This window comes from Entelurus aequoreus, linkage group LG04, assembly GCF_033978785.1.
Source record: "Entelurus aequoreus isolate RoL-2023_Sb linkage group LG04, RoL_Eaeq_v1.1, whole genome shotgun sequence".
Lineage (NCBI taxonomy): Eukaryota > Metazoa > Chordata > Actinopteri > Syngnathiformes > Syngnathidae > Entelurus > Entelurus aequoreus.
Genome location: NC_084734.1, coordinates 34,206,216 through 34,230,746, shown reverse-complemented (window position 1 = coordinate 34,230,746; position 24,531 = coordinate 34,206,216). Strand labels below are relative to the sequence as shown.

The following is a 24,531-nucleotide window of genomic DNA, read 5'->3' as shown; positions in this document are numbered from 1 at the left end:
ATTGTTAACCTTCGCCAGCCTGGAAAGCATTAACCGTGTATTTACATGTCCACGGTTTAATAGTATTGTTGATTTTCTATCTATCCTTCCAGTCAGGGGTTTATTTTTTTGTTTCTATATGCAGTTAAAGCACGATGCTATCACGTTAGCTCGTAGCTAAAGCATTTCGCCGATGTATTGTCGTGGAGATAAAAGGCACTGAATGTCCATTTCGCATTCTCGACTCTCATTTTCAGGAGGATATAGTATCTGAGGTGATTTAAAATACAAATCCGTGATCCACAATAAAAAAAGGAGAGTGTGGAATCCAATGAGCCAGCTTGTACCTAAGTTACGGTCAGAGCGAAAAAAGATACGTTCATCACTGCCTCTCAAGTCCTTCACTGTAACGTTCCTCATCTACGAATCTTTCATCCTCGCTCAAATTAATGGGGTAATCATCACTTTCTCGGTCCGAATCTCTCTCGCTCCATTGTAAACAATGGGGAATTGTGAGGAATACTAGCTCCTGTGACGTCACGCTACTTCCGGTACAGGCAAGGCTTTTTTTTATCAGCGAGCAAAAGTTGCGAACTTTATCGTCAATTTTCTCTACTAAATCCTTTCAGCAAAAATATGGCAATATCGCGAATGATCAAGTATGACACATAGAATGGATCTGCTATTCCCGTTTAAATAAAAAAAAAATCATTTCAGTAGGCCTTTAAAGTCACTTTTGCATAATATGGCACTTTTAAAAACTGGTCTATAGTCTCCGGCAAGAAGTGCGTTGACAGCATAGCTGCATCAGTAAACCACCAAATGCTAATTAAACACTGCATCCAGCAGCAAGCACCGACTACAAATTAGACCGCAAAGTATACTGAATGTAAACAACAGCATGATGCATAAAGTCTGCTAAGTCCACTATAGGGTTATACGGTATACCGGTTTTAGTATAGTACCGCGATACTAATGAATCTTATTCAGTACTATACCGCAGTGGTCCCCAACCACCGGGCCGCTGTGAATCTTTGGGTGTCCGCACAAGAAATTAAAAAAAATAAATAAATAAAAATGTTTTTTTTTTTTTTTTAATTAAATCAACATAAAAAACACATTAAATACATCATATATCATTATAGATCAATACAGTCTGCAGGGATACAGTCCGTAAGCACACATGATTGTATTTCTTTATGCCCAAAAAAAAAAAAAAAAATTTTTTTTTTTTAAATTAAAAAAAAAAATCTTTGGGTGTCCCACGATTCGATTCAATATCGATTCTTGGGGTCACGATTCGATTCAAAAACGATATTTTCCCGATTCAAAACGATTCTCTATTCATTCAATACATAGGATTTCAGCAGGATCTACCCCAGTCTGCTGACATGCAAGCAGGGTAGTAGATTTTTGTAAAAAGCTTTTATAATTGTAAAGGACAATGTTTTATCAACTGATTGCAATAATGTAAATTTGTTTTAACTATTAAATGAACCAAAAATATGACTTATTTTATCTTTGTGAAAATATTGGACACAGTGTGTTGTCAAGCTTATGAGATGCGATGCAAGTGTAAGCCACTGTGACACTATTGTTCTTTTTTTTTTTTTTATAAATGTCTAATGATAATGTCAATGAGGGATTTTTAATCACTGCTATGTTGAAATTGTAACTAACAATGATACTGTTGTTGATAATATTCATTTTTGTTTCACTACTTTTGGTTTGTTCTGTGTCGTGTTTGTGTCTCCTCTCAATTGCTCTGTTTATTGCAGTTCTCAGTGTTGCTGGGTCGGGTTTGGTTTTGGAATTGGATTGCATTGTTATGGTATTGCTGTGTATTGTTTTGTTGGATTGATTAATTAAAAAAAATAAAAAAATAAAAATAAATATTAAAATTAAAAAATAAATACATTTTAAAAAATAGATTTTTGAAAAATGAGAATCGATTCTGAATCGCACAACGTGAGAATCGCGATTCGAATTCGAATCGATTCATTCCCACACCCCTAATATATATATATATATATATATATATATATATATATATATATATACATATATATATATATATATATATATATATATATATATATATATATATATATATATATATATATATATATATACATACACACACACACACACACACACTTATACACTCATACACTCATACACACACAAACAGCCCGGCCGCCGGCCAAATTTTTTTTAACCGAATACGGGTCAAAAAGTTTGGGGACCCCTGCCCCATAGCATGTTACAATAGTAATATTAAAGACCAAAATGGGGCCCAACACATTGTTTGTTTAGGGCCACAAAAAGCGTAGAGCTACAGGCTACTGTTAAAACATTGTTAAAGTCACTTTTGCATAATATGGCACTATTAAAAACTGGTCTATAGTTTCCGGCAAGAGGTGCGTTGACAGGATAGCTGCATCAGTAAACCCACAAACACTGCATCCAGCAGCAAGCAAAGTATACAGAATGTAAACAACAGCATGATGCATAAAGTCTTCTTAGTCCAGTATAACCTGCAGTGATGCTGCCATTAAAAAAATACACACAAAACACAATTGTTTTGCATCTGAGTGGCAGCACATCTGCCCTAATTTGCGTGGCTAGATTTGTTTGGGAGGGGGGATGGCGGCGGGGGTCAAAGATGCCGAGCAATGCAGAAGAATCAATGACATCATGTCTGTGCATCGCTGGTGGTCGTGGTGGAGGGGTGTGCATGCGTGGGGCTTAGTGTAGAGCAGATGACTGGAGAATGTTGCAGCAGAATGGAGCACACATTCTGTATCTCAATTAAAATGGAAATACTGTAGTGGTCACGTGATGCTGCTTTGCACCCCAGTCATGCACGCAGGTTACACCAGGTGACGGATGACGTAAGCCTTACCTCCACACCTGTCCCATCTGAAAGACGTGCAGGAGGCTCTGCCAGACCCACACCGAGAGGCGACAGCAGCGGTCCCGGTGCAGACTGGCCGTGGCTCTGCGACTCGTCAAGCCCTGCACGGAGCCCAGTCCGCCCTCCGTGTAATCCTGCACGAACCATCTGAAGCTGAGGATCTGCACCAGGACCGAGGGCACCAGCACAAAGAACAGGGTCATGCCCGACCACAGGAAGTCTTGGCTGCGGTAGTAGTGCGCGGAGAGCCACACGTCGCTCCCCACGTCCCAGAAGAAGACCAGAAGGGCCAGGACGATCCACAGGCAGTCCAGCCAGAGGCGCTGCTCCTCCTGCGGTGGCCGCGCCGCGTCCCTCCGCCTGGAGCGCAGGTAGTGCAGGCAGGCGCTCCGGCAGCCCCAGTAGCACGACGAGGTGTTGCAGCAGTGGCAGATGTGGAAGGAGCTGCTGTTGTCGCGGCCCTCTTCCCCGGTGCCCACCACCTCGTCCAGGTTGCGCAGCTGGGCGAAGCCGGTGACGACCCCTCGGCCGTCGGACTTGGCCGCCATCATCTCCGCGGACGTTGCCCCCTCCGCCCGGCGACCACTCGTGACGACACTTCCCGGACACCTGCGCTGGCCATCTACGCGCGCGGTGGCTGCGCGTCGCCGCTGCTCACCCCGGGCTCGGAGGGCGCGCCGCCGCCGCAGAAGCAGCCGCAAGCCCCGCGGACGCAGCGCATCTTCCCGGCGTCCCTCGGTCCCTCGGTCATCTAATCTGCTGACTTTAAACACTTTCAATCCATCCAGCTGTAATCGAACAATCTATTTTAGGATTTTGTTGTTGTTATTTAGCATGTGCGTTAATCTCATCCCCGCCGCTTCGACCCTCCCCGTATCCCTCCTCCTCCTGCAGCTGCAAGCCTGCACCGCGTCCCTCCACTGGCCCTCACCGACGTAATTCATCCCTACCTCTGCCCCCTCCCATCCTAGCTCATTTACGAACACACACACACACACACACACACACACACACACACACACACACACACACACACACACACACACACACACACACACATTCTTGTATTTGTTACCTCCTTGAGACCTCCGAAAAAAGCCTACCTCTTCAGTATGGAAGTTGAATTGTCTCACATCAACTTATATATATATATATCAATATGATATTAATACATATGCATATATTAATAAATATACAAATACAAATACAAATGTGATATACAAATAAATGAATAATTTGTATAAATAATATTTGTAAATATATTTTTGAGATTTGAAAATATATACAAATAAAATGTATAAATATAAAAATGTGACATACAAATAAATCAAGAATTTGTATAAATAAACGTGTATTTGTAAATATATTTTTGAGATTTTAATATAAATATGTTTGATTTTGTATTTGTATTGAATTTGCATATGTGGATCGCTTTTTTGCTTTTGTGTCAATGAGACATTCCTCCCACAAACCAGATGCACAAATAAATGCGACTTACACACTCCCCTGGACAACCAGCAGAGCGCACTGCATAACAATCGGAATTTCACTTGGCAAAATTATGACAAAGGTCATAATTTTACTCAAAAAATGTCACTGTTTTACAAGAACAACAAAAAAATTGGCAATATTGTGATACAAGTCAGAAGTTTATATGACAAATGTCACCATTTTGCATTAAAAAGTAACAATTTTACATTAAAAAGTAATAATTTTACGAGAAAATATTGCAATATTACAGAAGCAGAAAGAATATGAGAAATTGTTCCCAATTTTATAAGAAAACAATCAACACATTGTGAGGAAAAGACTGCTTTTAGTTTTTTGTTTTTTTTATATATTTTTTTTTTGTAATTGGTTTTTAATCTTCATTATTTACTTCAAGTTATTACAGTATGTCTCTAGATACATATTTATTTTATTTGTTTTATTAATTTTGGCCAAAGGGGACACTTGTTATTTCATATGTTAACCAGAGGGGGAGCACTTTTAAAACCGACACACAGTCTATTTGAAAAATCCCTCCTTTTTGAGACCACCCTAATTTTGATAGATTTCACCACCAGGGGTGCAAATGAGACACTCTCTATTATATGGTTTTCCGTATTGGGACCATGATTTCGGTCCTAACTTGTTCACCGGTCCTCATACGGTAGGTACTTTTCCTTGTTGGTGTCTCAAGAAGGGTAGAAATACAAGAACACAGGCGCACACACACACACACACACACACACACACACACACACACACACACACACACACACACACACACACACACACACACACACACACACACACACTCGCTCTCAACTTGGTTGCCATCTAGTGTCTCGTTTCATGTCCGATGCAGCATTCAGAGCAGGTTTTGGACACTTTATCCCCCAAGAGTTACAAAAAAGCACATACTTACACTTTTAGGGGTACTCATTTTCACTTTGGAGTGGTATTGTAAATATAGTGTGTCAACACAAAAGGCACATAAGTTACCATGTCGTCCAATATGATAATAGTGTATCTTAAATCGATATAGTTATTACATGAATCCCTCATTGTTGCTGTTATTGGTTTGGGACCTGAAGATGGTAAATAAATGTCCACAAAGTATAGGAATTATTCATTATAAATCGAATATTTTCATAGAATCGTAAACAACATGTTTATAAACTACAAAACCCAAAACCAGTGAAGTTGGCACGTTGTGTATATGGTAAATAAAAACAGAATACAACGATTTGCAAATCCTTTTCAAGCTATATTCGATTGAATAGACTGCAAAGACAAGGTACTTAACGTTCAAACTGGAAAACTTGTTTCAAAAAAGCTGGCACAAGTGGCAAAAATGACTGAGAAAGTTGAGGAATGCTCATCAAACACTTCATTTTGAAAATCCCACAGGTGAACAGGCTAAATGGGAACAGGTGGGGGCCATGATTGGGTATAAAAGCAGCTTCCATGAAATGCTCAGTCATTCACAAACAAGGATGGGGCGAGGGTCACCACTTGGTGAACAAATGTGTGAGCAAATTGTTTAAGAACAATATTTCTCAACGAGTTATTGCAAGGAATTTAGGAATTTCACCATCTACGGTCCGCTATATCATCAAAAGGTTCAGAGAATCTGGAGAAATCATTGCATGTAAACGACCTTGGATCCCTCAAGCGGTACTGCATCAAAAAGCGACATCAGTGTGTAAAGGATTTTACCACAAGGGTTCAAGAACACTTCAGAAAACCACTGTCAGTAACTACAGTTGGTCGCTACATCTGTAAGTGCAAGTTAAAACTTTACTATGCAAAGCCAAAGCCATTTATAAACAACACCCAGAAATGCTTCGCTGGGCCCGAGCTCATATAAGATGGACTGATGCAAAGTGTAAAAGTGTTTTGTGGTCTGACGAATCCATATTTCAATATTTTTTTCCGAAACTGTGGACGTCGTGTCCTTTGGCACAAAGAGGAAAAGAACCTTCTGGACTGTTCTAGGCTCAAAGTTCAAAAGCCAGCATCTGTGATGGTATGGGGGTGTATTAGTGCCCAAGACATGGGTAAATTACACATCTGTGAAGGCACCATTAATGCTGAAAGGTACATACAGGTTTTGGAGCAACATATGTTGCCATCCAAGCAACGTTATCATGGACGCCCCTGCTTATTTCAGCAAGACAATGCCAAGCCACGTGTTACAACAGCGTGGCTTCATAGTAAAAAAGTATGGGTACTAGACTGGCCTGCCTGTAGTCCAGACCTGTCTCCCATGGAAAATGTGTGGCGCATTATGAAGCCTAAAATACCACAACGGAGACCCCCGGACTGTTGAACAACGTAAGCTGTACATCAAGCAAGAATGGGAAAGATTTCCACTTGAAAAACTTCAAAAATTGGTCTTCTCAGTTCCCAAACGTTTACTGAGTGTTGTTAAAAGGAAAGGCCATGTAACACAGTGGTAAAAATGCCCATGTGCCAACTTTTTTGCAATGTGTTGCTGCCATTAAATTCTAAGTTAGTTATTATTTGCACAAAAAAAAAGTTCTTCTCAGTTCGAACATTAAATATATTGTCTTCGCAGTCTATTCAACTGAATATAAGTTGAAAAGGATTTGCAAATATTTGTATTCTGTTTTTATTTACGAATTACACAAAGTGCCAACTTCACTGGTTTTGGGTTTTGTAAATCTAAACGCAGTTTTTCACATTATGAGAACACTATAGAAATTAAATCGCATGCACACAAAGTCACCATAACACTCTTTTAATACAATATAGTAATTCTGCTTGAGGCTGAGCCAATCAGTGGCCACAATACTGAAAAGCATGCCAAATCATGTGACAATTTTTTTTTAAATAAATCAGCAATAGATTGAAGTCCCAAACATTGAAGTGCGATGTAATGAGGGACGACTGTATAGTGAGAGTATCGAACAACAGTGGAAAACTGTTTTGTATAGTACAATAGACATGACTGGTGCTGGGACCTTTGGCCCACTGCTTACTTACAGATCATAATGTAAATGTATCGGGTTCTTGTTCTGATAATTGAAACTCATTGCAGAATGTCTTAAGATTAGTCAAACGTGGCACCTCCATTTAAGAGAGCTCCAACTTAAGAGCATTTTGAGATAAGATGTCACGGCGCAAGCGAATGCCGCTGCGCTTTCCTCAATAAGCCCACGGGCGCTCATCTCCTGCAATCAACGCACCTGTTGCTAATGAGAGGACCTGCCTTCATAAGCCTGCACAACTTGCTATCCCGTGCCAGTACGTAGCTACCTGTCCTGTACAGCAGTGGTCCCCAACCACCGGGCCGCGCAAGAAATAATTTTTTTTTTTGCTGTACAGTAAGCCGATCTACTCTATGCAAACCTGCTCTCTCTGTGTTTTCTCCCCCGCCGTGTTTATCTCGTTATCTCCTTGTCGTTCCAACAGCAGACCTCCGTTCCCGCGTGACGAGCTGTGTGTCTCATCTCCCCTTGTTCCCTCAGCTTCCCTGACTACCTCTTTGATCTCAACCTCCCGCCTGGACAAGGACCTTTGACGCCTCGCTATATAGCCGAACAGAGGGGCTACCCCAAATAGTCCACTTAGAGGATTCGGTTCCATCTTTTCGCCAATTCCTAAAGACAAAGTATTAGACATTTGTCCAATAACTGTACATGGATGGACAAAGCCAAAACATATGTATAAAGTTAGCTGGAGACTGTTGACCCCGATCACATACTACCGATATTCCATCATACATCTTATCCAGCCAGACCTTGGTATAATACAGGCCTGGGCAATTATTTTGACTCGGGGGCAAAATTTAGAGAAAAAAATGTGTCTAGGGGCCGGTATATCTATTTTTAGGAACACTAATACAAAACCTCGCAATAATGTCTGATTGAATGCTAAAAACTTTATGACAGACCGCCTTAAAAAACGGAACGAAATTTAAATTTTTTTTACTGAATGAGACACCCAGAATGTAAATGAAAATAAAAAATGTGGGATTTACAATATTAACTATGAACGATAAAACACTGAATATTGACAACATATGAACATCACACCCCCTCTTGATCGACATATTTTACAATCAAGCGAAACGCAACAAAGATGCAACAAACACAGCGAAATATGAACGCAAACGATAAAAAAACAACACCTACAATCTAATATATCTGATATATCACTAAGCTTTAGAACTTTGTTGTAAAAATCGCCTTCCGTGTCTGTCCCTGACACCCGCATTTCAGGCTGGTTGCTCTGGAAACACTTTGTGGAAACAAACCACGGCCACACTGCTTGGTGCCTCGTCTAAGCTGCTGTGACTTAGATTACCATAGTAACTAATTAGATTACCATAGTAACTAGTATATCATGCAAAAGCGCAGATTTCAACCATTTAAATACTTTGTATAGTTCAAGACTTACGGTAATTTGAAAACATCATTGCACATCATAATGGCAGCTACAGTTTCCATCTTAAAGATCTAAAAACATTATTTGGGAATGTCCGGCGGGCCAGATTGAAAAACTTAACCCTCGGGCCTTAATTTGCCCAGGTCTGCTAAAATAGGTACGATGTATTAGCTTGCATTGAATAAAGCTGTGTCTACCACAAATATAGAAGACTTATGAACTCTACTTAAGATCTCTGTCCAGCTCTCCTCAGATAGGGTCACTTCTAAGTCACCCTCCCAAAGTTACTTACGGTAACTAAATGCAGAGACTCAGGGAGTAAAAGAACATTTTGGTTTTAAATACGTGTAACTGATCCTTTTAAAGTCGGAAGTGGTGTCAAAAAAGCATCTAAAACTGTCAGTCGGTAAGTTTGAAAACTGGGAAAAGTATTACGAACAAAACCGCGGACCTAGATATCTAGAAAAGTGTTGAAAGGGAGTTTAAATGTATTACAAAGTTGCTGGAAAGAGGCAAAAGGTTGTCATTGTATAAATCTAAATAGTACACTGAATAGTATTTTGCAGAGGTGTGGACTCGAGTCACATGACTTGGACTCGAGTCAGACTCGAGTCATGAATTTGATGACTTTAGACTCGACTTGACAAAATGTAAAGAGACTTGCAACTCGACTTAGACTTTAACATCAATGACTTGTGACTTCACTTGGACTTGAGCCTTTTGACTTGACATGACTTGCTACTTTCCCCAAAACCTAAAGCTTAAAAAGTTATTTGGGAGCGCTCCGTAGCTTTCATTTTGTACGTGTCTGTCTGTCTATCAGCGTGTGTGCTGCGTGTCAGCGTGTGTGCTCTCAGTACAACAGCCAATCAAATTAGATCTACATTGTTTTCATCACACAGCATTCAGCCAATCAAATTGCAGGACAACCAATGAACAAGAGTTGTCAAACAACGCGCCAGTGAGAAAGATTTATACCAAAGTTGGTTTCGTTCGGGTATAAAAACTACGACTTGGTCAACTTAAAACAAATTGCCGTATGCAAATCACGCAGTTCGAATATTACAGACGGAGACGCAACAACTTCCAACTTCGTTCGACATTTGAAGTTGCACAAAGAAGGGTAAGTTTTGAATGTAAGATAACGTTTATTGGCTAAGTAACATGACTTTTATTTGCTGTGTAGTTAAATCAGTGAGGCTGTAAACTTACTGCTAACGTTATAACCTTAGACATCTTGTAAGTAGACGCAGCATCGAGCGCTACTGCCTACTGGCGCAGACGAGACGCGGGGCCGCCATCTTGGAGTGGTGATCCGCTCCACTCAGTGCAATTCATTTGGCAGGAGCAATGAACTGTCAGCGCATTTAATTCATTTTACCTCACTGAATACCACTCATTTTCACGCGCTTTTTTGTCATACGTGTAGCTATGATAACGGACACATGTTTTATTATTCATAGTTTGCTTAACAGTAATATAATATTCTTATATGCTATAAGTGACCAGACGTCCGAGATCAAAACTGGGAATATAAGCCCAGAGAAGGGGGAAAAAAACGGTCAGCTATTTTTAAGTTGAAGAAACAATATGATTACGTTATATACATGCGTATATTCTACATAAACAATGTATGAATACATTAGATATCTATATATCTTATAGACCGTATCTCTGTTGCTGCAGCAGCAGAGAGTTTATTCTGTCTTGACACTTTGTATTGATATTTTGTATTACATTCTTCCCTTAAATGATAATGTTTACAGTGATTGTTATAAATGTATTTTTTTATGTATGTCGCTTTGGATAAAAGCGTCTGCCAAATACTTAAACTTATATAAACACATGAAACTCTTTATATCAGCTAAAACCACCAATCTGTTTCACTGGATTCAGAATAAAACCAAATGCTGTCTTACCCAACAATGTTAGTATTTGAATATTGTTACTTGAAGACTTATTCCTGGTTACAATTATACTGTTAAGAAAGTATTGTCTTATATTTTGCCTAAAATGAGAATGCATCATAATCAGTGGCGGCTTGTGAATTTTGTTTTAGGTGGGGCTGAAAGTTCGTAAACCAAACCCCTGTAGGGGCGTCATCCTCCCCCAGAAGATTTATTTGTGATTTTCACATACAAATATTGAAGATCTTTGCTCCTTCTCAACTCTGTGGTGATGTTATTTTCATAAAATACAACCAATAGTACATTAATGTTAAATCGTACTTGTGAAAAGTAATCCCCCGATTCCTATTTTCAACAGTCCGCTCATTTGAGCAGGAAAACGCTGAACACCAGCCCGGCATCTTTGTTTCCTACCTGTCAACTGTCAGTTTAGGCTGCTCGCCGGTTCCTCATCACCACTTCAAGATGCAATTTGCTCGCGTCACAGCAACCAATACTGCGTCTACTTATAAGATGTCTATGGTTATAACATCATTTCAAACACAGCAATATGTTGCGTCCACTGCAGTTTGCTACCTTATTCATACTTTTTGTCAAGTGATTTTTTTAAGCAGGGTTGCATGAGGTACCAAACATAACGTTACGTTAGTCAATGTATCACACACAGTAACATAACGTTAGACGGCGGTCAGCAGCACCGCATATTTTAGCCACCTACAAAAAGACAAACATAGTCAAATAAAGGTCAGTTAAAATGTATACTATATTAAGAATATGTGTACATATTGCATAGGGCCCTGACATCTAAAAAGTACAACTCTGTTCATTGTTATGTTCATGTATTTGTTATGTTTTTCAAGTGTACGCACACATAAACACACATACAGTATGAGATGAGATCAATGAGATAAGGTAAGAACAGAATAGAAACTGCTGTGGAACTAGTTACAATGCAATATGCCATGGAAATACAATGTTAACACTTTTGTACAAATAAGTACAGTTGCACTTGTTTTTGCAAATGGGTTTATTCTGTAAAGGAATGAGTTAAATGTTTAAAATTGTTTAAACTATTAAAATGACTGGTTAATAGTGCTATTATGAATTGCAATGTCAGTACTATTTTTTTTCCTGCTATTTCAAATGCACTTGTTTTAATAAATAAATACAGCGGTTTAAAAGCATACACAATCTGTGTAAAACTATTAGTCTGTGGTTTAAAGGACTTGAAAGGACTCGAAACTCAAAATGCAGGACTTGTGACTTGACTTGAGACTTTCCAGTCTTGACTTTGGACTTGACTCGGGACTTGCCTGTCTTGACTCGGGACTTGACTCGAGACTTGAGGGCAAAGACTTGAGACTTACTTGTGACTTGCAAAGCAATGACTTGGTCCCACCTCTGGTATTTTGCCAAGTTAGGGAGATTCAGAAAAAGATGTTAAAAAAAGGTGTCATCGTCATAGTTGGGAGCATAAACATTTACGAGGGCTTCTGGGGTGTTGGAAATCTGGCCAGTGACGATAACATACCTCCCATTGGGATCAGAAATACCATTTGAGTGAACGAAACAAACAGATTTATGTAGCAAAATTGCAACTCCCCTCGATTTGCCCAAAAATTAAAAGTGGTAAGTCTGTCATATCCATCTTCTCCTCAGTCTCAGGTGATCAGAAGGTTTAAGATGAGTCTCCTGCAAGAAGATTACTTGGGCGCCCAGATGACAGGGATTATGTAATATTTTACTTTGTTTAATAGGATTATTAAGCCCTTTGCAATTAAAAATGGTAAACCCGATGCCACACCCGCCGGACATCGCTGTTAGATTAGGCTGGGTCATGGCAAAATGATACAAACATCAAATATACAGTATACGACAATGTAAGGCTGTGGTAAAACTACAAAAAAATTAAGGTTGACTGATGCAAAGAAAAGAAAAACAAAACAGTGGCCCCCCATCCCAAAGCACAAAAACAACAATCGCGCGCGCCTCTTCTACACTGACAAACAACATAGTATGCGCCAAAATGTGACATCCAGTAAGCAAATAAAGTGCACTAAGGTATATGTTTGAGTAAGATGAAAAGAGGCCGTATAATTACAGCTTACGACCAAAACCTAGAAGAAGACCGGTATACAACCGGTAAATTAGTCAATAAAATAATACAAAAAATTCTTAGCAGTCATTTTGACCGAACTCAGGAACTATCATCTGAATAAGGTAGGACATAAACGATAAGAAAGGCAAGATATCTCACGCTACAGGTATTTGTAGACCTCTAGCTCCAAAATGTCGGCGGTCAGCGAGCATGCTAACATGCCTCCAAGATCGAATCTGGGGCAACTCCCATTTTAATGTTTTTAACCACAAAGTCCACTGCCTTTGTAGGATCATCAAATCTGTGCTCCAGGCCGTTGGATAAACTTCATGTTGGGAGATTAATAGATTTTCTTTTTAAAGAGCATGTCACATGTCAAAATTGTGCTGTTTTGGGGGGAAGCACCAAATAAATGGATTTAAATTCAGAGGGCAGAGTTGATTAGAGATACAAGTGTTTTGATTTAAGAGCTCTGTCATAGAACCGATTAAGCATGTAAGTTAAGGTATAGTTGTACTGCATTACATATGATAATAAATGAACCCAGCTCGCTCAAATATCGTTATGTTAAAAATCTTAATAGTTCTTGTTACAAAAAAATCTGACGATCACTTGAGAACTTCTTGATGCAGGCATATATGACGAACAACAATTTTACCCCCGAAACTTTAAATATGTTGGATCAGATATGTTTTAAATCAATAGGGTACTTGTTAGGATATTGAAAAATAATTGCAGAAAGTTTAGTGGACAACAACGTAATATAATTTGAGCTTTGACCTCAGTTAGCTCAGTTGAAAAGAGTAATGACTTGACAAGAGACACTACAGTCCGGCCCTTCAACCTTGTTTCCTCAATTGGCTCGTTTAACAATAAAACATATTATATATGATATTTAACCCCCAAAACATCAAATAATTGGGAAATTATTGAGAAAAAACAATAAAATACTTGTTATTGCATTGATGTTCAGCGATAACGGTAAAAAGTTTGAAGATTACTCTAGGACTGCTAAACCTTCATAAGGGACTAGAGGTCAGACCTTTGACCCCATGACCCCTTCAAACATCCTGGAAGTAAAATCTATAGGTTTTTTATTTTAATTACGGATGACAATCGCATCAAACTGGACAAACCCACCACATTAATTATCATTTGGTACTTGTTATCACGAAACAGTGGAAAGCCTCGACAACGGACATGAGACTAGCACTCTGACCTTTGACCCCCTGCTTTTTGCGGACGTCTTGGATGCAGTGCCATTAAAATACAAAAAAGTTGTTGTTAGAATAATGGGCAATGATCGCGCTAAGTTTGACAATCACTTGAACTTCAAAGCCTTGATGATGATGGATATGTGTCTAGCAGAGTGACCTTTGACCCCAGCTAACACACATATTGTGGGTAAATAATGTGGAAATATGGGTGAATAGCAAAACGAAACAAAGACAAAAAATTGACAATTGTATGATCTATTTTGGTCCTAAATGCATTCAATGTGTCTTCCTCTCTCTGCTCATCATGTCTTTGTTTGTTCTTTAAACACAATTAAAAACCACCAGAACTCACAGAAAAGTGAAGGCAAGCAACAGGTGCGCATGAAAACTAGCTGCAAGCCTTTCAAATGTTCTGGAATCAACGTCAAAAACAGGGGTCCCCAAACTTTTTGACTCGGGGGCCGCATAGGGTTAAAAAAATTTGGCCGGGGGCCAGGCTGTGTATATATATATATATATATATATATATATATATATCCATCCATCCATCCATTTTCTACCGCTTATTCCCTTCGGGGTCGCGGGGGGCGCTGGAGCCTATCTCAGCTACAATCGGGCGGAAGGCGGCGTACACCCTGGACAATATATATATATATATATATATATATATATATATATATATATATATATATATATATATATATATATATATATATATATATATATATATATATATATATACATACATGTCCTCCCCGTGACTGCGTGGGTTCCCTCCGGGTACTCCGGCTTCCTCCCACCTCCAAAAGACATGCACCTGGGGATAGTTTGATTGGCAACACTAAATTGACCCTAGTGTGTAAATGTGAGTGTGAATGTTGTCCGTATATCTGTGTTGGCCCTGCGATGAGGTGGCGACTTGTCCAGGGTTTACCCCGCCTTCCGCCCGATTGTAGCTGAGATAGGCTCCAGCGCCCCCCGCGACCCCGAAGGGAATAAGCGGTAGAAAATGGATGGATATATATATATATATATATATATATATATATATATATATATATATATATATATATATATATAAATGATAAATGGGTTATACTTGTATAGCGCTTTTCTACCTTCAAGGTACTCAAAGCGCTTTGACAGTATTTCCACATTCACCCATTCACACACACATTCACACACTGATGGCGGGAGCTGCCATGCAAGGCGCTAACCAGCAGCCATCAGGAGCAAGGGTGAAGTGTCTTGCCCAAGGACACAACGGACGTGACTAGGATGGTAGAAGGTGGGGATATATATATATATATATATATATATATATATATATATATATATATATATATATATATATATATATATATATATATATATATATATATATATATATATATATATAAATACCAATCAATCAATCAATCAATGTTTATTTATATAGCCCTAAATCACAAGTGTCTCAAAGGGCTGCACAAGCCACAACGACATCATCGGTATACATATATACATTGTCTTTATAATCCGTTTTGTCATTTAACATCAATTAACATTGATGTTCATCAACATTTAACATTGTCACATTATCGATGGGAAAATTCATTTTTAAACAATATGATTTGCCTGAGCGGCTAGGAGACACCAAGAGTAACAAGTGGTAGAAAATGGATTAGAAAGGAAAGATAAAATTTTTTTACAAATAAAATAAAATAGAAAATAAAAAAAATAAAAAAACTTTTTTTTAACTTGGGACTTCCTGTGGGCCGGATTTTGGATGCTTGGGCGCCGGATCCGGCCCGCGGGCCGTAGTTTGGTGACCCCTGGTCAAAAACGTTGGATGTTGCATGTTGCAACATCTTATAGTGAAGGTTTTGGACAATTTGCTTTAAAAGTATTTTTTCAGAGAAAATCACCATGGCAAAGCATCTTTAGCGTCCAGGGAAGAGGTGGCTTTCACTGTCAATCAAGCTCAGGAATCCTCAATGATGTGAGGGGGGACACATTATTGTGAAGCCCAGACAGGCTGCAGGGGTGCAACACACACACACACTGACCAGAATGATGCATGCATCAAGGATCCAGGTGGGCCTCCTTCTATCTGGCTGCCCTTTTTCTTTAACCTTCATTTTTGTCCCCTTCCCGCTTTCTTTCTCACTGATCTCGGTTTTTTATAGATTTTTCTTAGCTATGCAGTTATGCTCAAGAGTAACATCTCTCTCTCTCTCTCTCCTCTCTCTCCCTTCTCTTCTTCAACTTCAACAGCAATAACAACCAAGAATTTTTCTGGTCAGTACCACAACACAGCGGACTCTGATGCTCTTTTTGGTTCCAGTGGACTACACATCATCCACCTTAATGTGAACAGCCTCTCTGGAGCCAAACTCGACCAAATCAGAGAAATGTTCCTCAACACGAAGGTAAAAATTTTGTGTTTCTCTGAAACCAAATTTGATCAAAGTATTTCTGACTCAGAGATAGAAATAGAAAACTTTTCGGTTATCAGAAAGGATCGGAATAAACACGGTGGGGGCGTTTGTATGTATATTCACCAAGATATAAAATACATAACTCGCACTGATCTTAACCACAATGACCTGGAATCTGTGTGGGCGGAAATCAAATTTAAAAACGCTAAGCCGGTACTAATAGGGACTGTTTATAGACCCCCTAATCAGAGTGATTCCTATGGGGCTTTGGAAGAATGCTTGGCAGGGACAGACAACGTGGAGAAAATTATAACTGGGGATCTGAACACAGATATTCAACGCAAAGATGCGCCTGTCTTCAGATCCTTCAGCAAGTTTTGTAATCTGCACGGTCTTTCCCAGCTAATAGCGCTACCTACAAGGGTGTGTGATTCCACCCAATCAACCATAGATCTCATTCTCACTTCAGACCGGCCTAAAATAAAAAATAGTGGGGTCATGATCTGTGGTCTTAGCGACCACTATCTAACCTTCTGCACCCGCAAAATAGCTAAACCCAAAACCAATGGCCACATAACAGCCCAATCCAGATCCCTCAAAAAATACTCCAATGACAATTTCAATTTAAAATTAGATGAGTGGGACTGGTCCCCTGTGCTCGCGAGCAACCTGGTCGATGTTGCTTGGGATCGCTTCAAAACGGCGTTCCTAAAGATACTAAATGACATGGCTCCCGTGAAAACAGTCAGGATCAAAGCCCGCTTGGAACCATGGATGAATCCGGACCTATTAGCTGCCATTAAAGACAGAGACAGAAAATACTCTGAATACCAAAAATGTAAAACAGAAGTAGATAAACAACCCAATAACATCAACCTCAAATTACTCCTTTCAACTCTCAAAAAGCAATGCAATAAATTAAGAAATAAGTCAACCAACCTGACTAAATCCTTAAAAAAAAATTACATTAACTACAAAATAGAGGAAAACACAAATAAGCCACGTGAGCTCTGGAAAATTCTCAACAACCAGCTTCCTGGTTGCAGCCAGAAACTTAAAACAAGACTCACGAACATCAGCATCAAGGAGGGTGACTCCCTCATTACAGACAAAATGGAGGTAGCTAGCAGACTTAACATCTTTTTCACCAGCATAGCCGCAACTCTTGTCAACAAGCTGTCCCACCACTCTGGTCGCTTTGGTGTAGAACACATTAAAGCCTTCTACAGAAAGCTAGGAGTATCCAACGATGATTTCAAATTAGAAATGGTCACAGCTGATGAGGTGTTTAAAAAATTGAGCGCGCTCCACCCTAACAAGGCCACTGGCCTTGATAATATTCCCTCCAGATTCCTCAGGGACTCTGCCTCCATCATTGCCCCGATCATCACGCACATAATAAACCTATCAATTACACAAGGCCAAGTACCAAAAGATTTCAAGATAGCAAGAGTAACTCCCCTCTTTAAAAAAGGAAGCAAATTGGAACCTGGCAACTACCGACCTGTTTCTATTCTCAGCTCCATTTCGAAAGTAATGGAGAAAATAGTTTATGAACAGGTCGATAGTTACCTTGCCACTAATAAACTCATGTACAAATTCCAATCCGGCTTCAGAACTAACCACTCCACTGACACATGTCTTCTCTATCTGACCGACCACATCAAACATGAGGTGGACGCGGGCAAATACTGCGGCATGGTCATGCTGGACCTTCAGAAGGCCTTTGACACCGTTAACCACGCTATACTGTTGGATAAGCTCAGAGCAATCGGATTTAACAAAACCTCATGGAGCTGGATGCAATCTTACTTGGAGGGGAGGGAGCAGGTGGTAGAGGTGAACGGCACCGTGTCCCCCCCCCCCCCCTCCTCTCGGTGAGCTGTGGAGTCCCCCAAGGCAGTATATTGGGACCTTTACTGTTCCTAATATACATAAATGACATGTCATCGGCATGCGACTGTGAATTGTTTTTGTTTGCGGATGACTCTGCCCTGCTGGTATCCGGCAAGGACAAGTCACAGGTGGAGAAAATCCTCAGTGCTGAGCTGTGTAGAACTTGCACCTGGCTCGCTGACAACAAGCTATCCATACACTTGGGTAAAACAGAATCCATCCTGTTTGGGACCCACATCAACCTTAAGAAAGTCAATGACTTCACCATAAAAGTGGGTGACATTGTTATCACCAGGAAAGATGAGGTCACCTACCTAGGTTCCATTCTAGAGGCTAACCTTTCCTGTGATAAAATGGCAACCAAGGTAATCAGAAAGGTTAACCAACGAACGAGATTTCTCTACAGAATCTCCTCTCTGGTCAACAAAAGCACCTTGAGGATTCTGGCGGGAACTCTCGTTCAACCCTTTTTCGATCACGCATGCACCTCCTGGTACCCTAGCACCTCCAAAACCCTCAAATCTAGACTCCAAACATCTCAGAACAAGCTAGTCAGGTTACTTCTAGACCTCCACCCCAGATCCCACCTCACTCCTACCCACTTCTCTAAAGTGGGCTGGCTCAAGGTGGAGGACAGAGTTAAACAACTTGCACTGAGCCTAGTCTATAAAATCCACTACACCTCCCTGATACCGAAGTACATGTCAAACTACTTCCTTAACGTAAATGACCGCCATAACCACAACACCAGGGGGAGCTCCACTAACCACGTTAAACCCAGATTCCGAACTAACAAATGTCTTAACTCATTCTCTTTCTATGCCACATCAATGTGGAATGCGCTCCCAACAGGTATAAAAGAAAGGGCATCTCTATCCTCCTTCAAAACCGCATTAAAAGTTCACCTCCAGGCAGCTACAACCCTAAACTAACACCCTCCCCGGATTGCTAATAATCAAATGTAAACAATCAAATGCAGATACTTTTTCTTATGCCTTCTGATCTCTCTCTCTCTCTCTCGCTCTCTTTCTCTCTCTCTCTCTATATATGTCCACCACTTGCTGTCCATATCCTACCCCCCACCCCCTCCACACCCCTGATTGTAAATAATGTAAATAATTCAATGTGATTATCTTGTGTGATGACTGTATTATGATGATAGTATATATGATAGTATATATCTGTATCATGAATCAATTTAAGCGGACCCCGACTTAAACAAGTTGAAGAACTTATTCGGGTGTTACCATTTAGTGGTCAATTGTACGGAATATGTACTTCACTGTGCAACCTACTAATAAAAGTCTCAATCAATCAATCACGGCTCTGAGTAACAGAGTAGCAATGCTACCACGTAGTGTACATGTTTGGTATCACCATGGCGAGATTTTAAATAAAATGTATTTAAAAATAAACAAATATATTAATTGTACGTAAATGGAAACCCCTACAAGCCGACGTTGATTTTTTTTTTTTAAATTTGAACAAATGTAGATTGTATTATTGACACAAACTTGAGTTCCGCATCTTCAGTTCCTCCTAACATAGTTTTCCAGTCGGTGTATTTTTGAAGACGCACTTGGCTCGTTCGAGCAAACAAACAAAACCGGCCAGGTAATGAATTGCACTATGAATGGCTGAATCATTAAAATGAGCGTTTAGGCACACTGTAGACATTTAATTTATTTACATTCAAACGAGAGATAATTCGTTCTACTTGTTATACCGTTCCGTCATTGCTCGCTCACTCGCTAGATAGTAGTTAGCCACCAGACTTCCTGTATTTAGCCACCGCTGGTTAACATCGCCAGTTTAATTATTTTAACGGTCATTTATGGGTTTTATGCCTCCTGGAACACCTTTTGAATCAAAATAGCGTGTTTGGATAAGCGTGACTACCACAATTAACACTGTTTCTGTAAGGATTTGTGGTGAGTGTGCTTTACTGTACCCTGCCAGGTGTCATTATGGAGTTTGCGGAGCTGATCAAGACGCCCAGAGTGGATGGCGTGGTCCTTCATAGGCCTTTTATGCCCACCGTGGAGGGCACTTTATGCCTGACGGGACATCACCTCATTCTGTCCTCCAGGCAGGACAATGCAGAGGAGCTGTGGTTACTTCATGCCAATATTGACTCCATAGAGAAAAGGTAGATATTTATTTGATTATCCCTAGTTAACTACACATAGGGGTCAAAATATGAGAAACAACTCTGAGCACACACTTGTAATAGTCCAGGTGTGTCAAACTAATTTTAGATCGGGGGCCACATGGAGAAAAATCTACTCCCCAAGTGGGCCGGACTGGTAAAATCACAGCACAATAACTTAAAAATAAAGACAACTTCAGATTGTTTTCTTTGTTTAAAAATAGAACAAGCACATTATGAAAATGTACAAATCATAATGGGTTTTTTTACACTTAAATGTTGCGGCTAATATGGCTTATACTTGTATAGCGCTTTTCTACCTTCGAGGTACTCAAAGCGCTTTGACACTATTTCCACATTCACCCATTCACACACACTAATGACGGGAGCTGCCATGCAAGGCGCTAACCACAACTATCAGGAGCAAGGGTGAAGTGTCTTGCTCAAGGACACAACGGACGTGACTCTAGGTTGGTAGAAAAGTACCAATGATTGTCACACACACACTACGTGTGGTGAAGTTATTCTCTGCATTTGACCCATCACCCTTGATCACCCCCTGGGAGGTGAGGGGAGCAGTGGGCAGCAGGTGTGGGCGCTGTCCGGGAATCATTTTTGGTGATTTAACCCCCAATTCCAACCCTTAATGCTGAGTGGGAGGGAGGTAATGGGTCCCATTTTTATAGTCTTTGGTATGACTCGGCTAGGGTGTGAACTCACAACCTACCGATATCAGGGCGGACACTCTAACCACTAAGCCACTGAGTAGGAGAAGAACCTGGGGATTGAACCAGGAACCCTCAGGTTGCTTGCACGGCCACTATCCCAACTGCGCCACGCCGTCCCCAGTATTTAGTTTATTAGTATTAGTATTAGTAATAGTATTCTATCTTTATTTGTCGTTATTTTTATTTTCTGAATAAATGATGTGATAATGTTCATCAGTCAACTCATTGGTGTTAATTTTCAATCTATCAAGATAAAAAAATGATATCAAAATCAAATTACAGTATGTTATTTATGTAGTTTGATCATTTTCCTCGACTGATGTACTAACATCATGTGGTTTATTTTGTACATATGTAGCATCATCTACAAAAATACAAAGAATTGCTATTGCAACATCCAGTGGACACATTTAAAACAGCTGTTTCTTTCATTCAAAAATTTCAGGTTAATTTTTATACTTAGCAAACTCATCCTGCGGGTCGAATAAAACCTGTTTGCGGGCCTGGTCCGGCCCTCGGGCCATACGTTTGACACCCTTGTAATAGTCCATGGACCCGGACCGATATGGACAGCATCAGAGGAAACCACACTTTAGGGCTACAAACTGTATGATCATTTCAATATGGGATAACCGTTCCAGAAGAGCAGCTTATTGTATGTATTTTGCATGTTAATCTAATTTTAAAGTGCAGGTTGTTTTGCCACATTTGGTGAGGCATGTTTTAAAGCACTGCTTGCATCGTGGCGCTCCCGTATTTAAAGCATCACATTGATCGACAGTTTTGAAGCCCTAATTGCGCTTCACGCACTCTCTTTATCAACCAGTAGAATTTACTTTATTTGTTTTCCTCTCCTCACTGTTTCTTCTTGTGCGCTCTGTGAGTGTGTGCACGCTGACACACTCAACATGCTCCTCAGCTCAGCAATGTTACCGCAGAACGGCAGCATGCGGATGAAAAAAAGTACAGGTATTTTTCAAAGGCAGTATAGTACCCAGGGTTTCCCCTAAACTGCCAAGATACCAGTGGCGGTGGGGGCGTAGTTGTGGGTGTGGTCACCATGACGTCATTGAGTAATTTGCTATGATGATATGATTTTCTTTAAAAAGGCAAAAAAAAATGTATATATACACAATTTTTTTAATCAATTTGACTTATTTTCAATTGTTGCTGCTTTTTGTACTATGTACTTTGTTGAGATTTTAAAATGTTTCCAGACTTTTAATCACTTATGGGTTTTTTATATTAAAACAACTAGCAAAAAATCTATGAACTTCTTACTGTGTTATTATAGAATGTACTCATGTTTAGAGACTACTTCTGTCGTTTGATGTCGCTGACGAAAGAGGCTCGCTGCAGCGAGCATGACGTCACACTTGCTTGCCGTTGTTACTCTAGTTGGACTCTCGTTTCATAAAACCCACCACTGTCCTCTAAATATTTGCACATTTTGTAGATGGCTGTCCACGGGTACATCTGCAATATATATAAAAATTACGTCCACATTGCAGACATGCTGACAACGCCACAATGGCGTGCTTTTTGTTTACATCTGGTTTCGGTAGCGTGGTTTTGTGTGATCAAAGTCTTTTTTTGGTGTTCAAGTTTGTGATACATCACTTGTCAATAGTGCGCAAATAATAGGCCATATATATATATATATACACATAAATATATATACACACATAAATATATATACACACATAAATATATATACACACATAAATACACACATAAATATATATATATATACACATAAATATATATACTGTATATATATATTTATATTCACACACATATATATATATATATGTAAGTATGTATGTGTATATATATATATACACATACGTACGTACGTACGTATGTATGTATGTATATATATATATATATGTATATATTATGTAGGGCTGCAACTAACAACAATTTGATAATCGATTAATCTGTCGATTGTTACTTCGATTAATCGATTACTAATTGGATAAAAGAGACAAACTACATTTATATCCTTTCCAGTATTTTATTGAAAAAAAACAGCATACTGGGACCATACTGGCACCATACTTATTTTGATTATTGTTTCTCAGCTGTTTGTAAATGTTGCAGTTTATAAATAAAGGGTTATTAAAAAAAAAAGAAAGAAAAAAAAGTAGCCTGTGCGCATGCGCAGCGGCATAGATCCAACGAATCGATGACTAAATTAATCGCCAACTATTTTTATAATCGATTTTAATCGATTTAATCGATTAGTTGTTGCAGCCCTAATATTATGGTTGTTCCATAAACGGGTACTAATAAAGTACCGCGATACTAATTGATTGAAATCGGTACTATACTGCCTTTGAAAAGTACTGGTACCGTTCTTTCATCTAAGTGCCGCTGTGTGATGCGGCGAGGCGCGTGATGTTGAGTGTGTCAAAATGCACACAAACAGTGCATACAAGCAATAACATCGTGATGGGGAAGAATGGCAAAAAACGACAATTTATTGGTTAATAAAGAGGGTGCGTGAAACACAATATGGTAATATTTGGCCTTCAAAACAAACAGTAAAGGTGACACTTTAAACAAGGAAGCGCTGCGCTTCAAGTGTTGCTTTAAAACGCACCTCGACAAATGTGGCGATTAGTATTACCACCTTTGCTTCAAACTTAGGTAAACATTTAAATAATAAGCATTTAGACCTGCACAAGGAGTTATAAACATTGATTGATTGATTGATTATAAAGAGTGACAGGTAATAATGTAGTTGTTGCACCTGTCCCGCTGTTCGCTCCGGTGCAGACCGTAGTAGAGGAGCGCAGGGGAGACGTTCCCTTCAGTTCACTTTACCCCGCAATGGGTCTGCTAATATCCGCTTTCCGGTCAGAATTCTAGGCTGCCGATTTGTGACAATCAGGTTACTTTATTATTAGTTTTGCAGGACACAACCAGACCCATTCATCACTTTACCACGCATTGCGCGCGCTCCTCTCTCTCTCTCTGTACTCGCCCATTCACTCACTGATGTCACTCAAACAACACGTTGACATTCTGACAAACACACATACTGTACGCTACTCTCATGAGTTGACAGCTCCTCTGTTGTGAACATGTACAGTATATACAAAATATGTAGATATCAAACATGTATATACGTAGACGCGCACACAGCTCCTTGGATTGAGGCCAAATATTAGCGGAGTTAAGACCGCCCAGCTAACATCAAGTAGTGCAATTAAAATGGCTGAATTTAGTAACTAATTGCTACAATTTGTGTTTTATCTTTAACAGATGTGTGTTTTACCTGCTATATGGCTTATCTGGGTGCATTTATCCATAGTTT

General features: G+C 39.6%; 2 protein-coding genes across 2 annotated transcripts in view; one reads left to right on the top strand and one right to left on the bottom strand.

Annotated features, from left to right (window-relative positions):
- xkr6b (XK, Kell blood group complex subunit-related family, member 6b) overlaps positions 1-3,766 on the bottom strand; it is a 168,922-nt gene extending 165,156 nt beyond the window's left edge. Inside the window, exon 1 of the mRNA XM_062044668.1 lies at positions 2,885-3,766. Coding sequence (XP_061900652.1) covers positions 2,885-3,447 — 563 coding nt within the window. The 5' untranslated portion in view covers positions 3,448-3,766. The remainder of the gene's footprint in view (positions 1-2,884) is intronic.
- A 16,093-nt stretch (positions 3,767-19,859) lies between these two features.
- Positions 19,860-24,531, top strand: part of mtmr9 (myotubularin related protein 9) — a 30,374-nt gene continuing 25,702 nt past the window's right edge. Inside the window, exons 1-2 of the mRNA XM_062044667.1 lie at positions 19,860-19,946; positions 20,292-20,481. Of these exons, the coding sequence (XP_061900651.1) occupies positions 20,300-20,481 (182 nt within the window). The 5' untranslated portion in view covers positions 19,860-19,946; positions 20,292-20,299. The remainder of the gene's footprint in view (positions 19,947-20,291; positions 20,482-24,531) is intronic.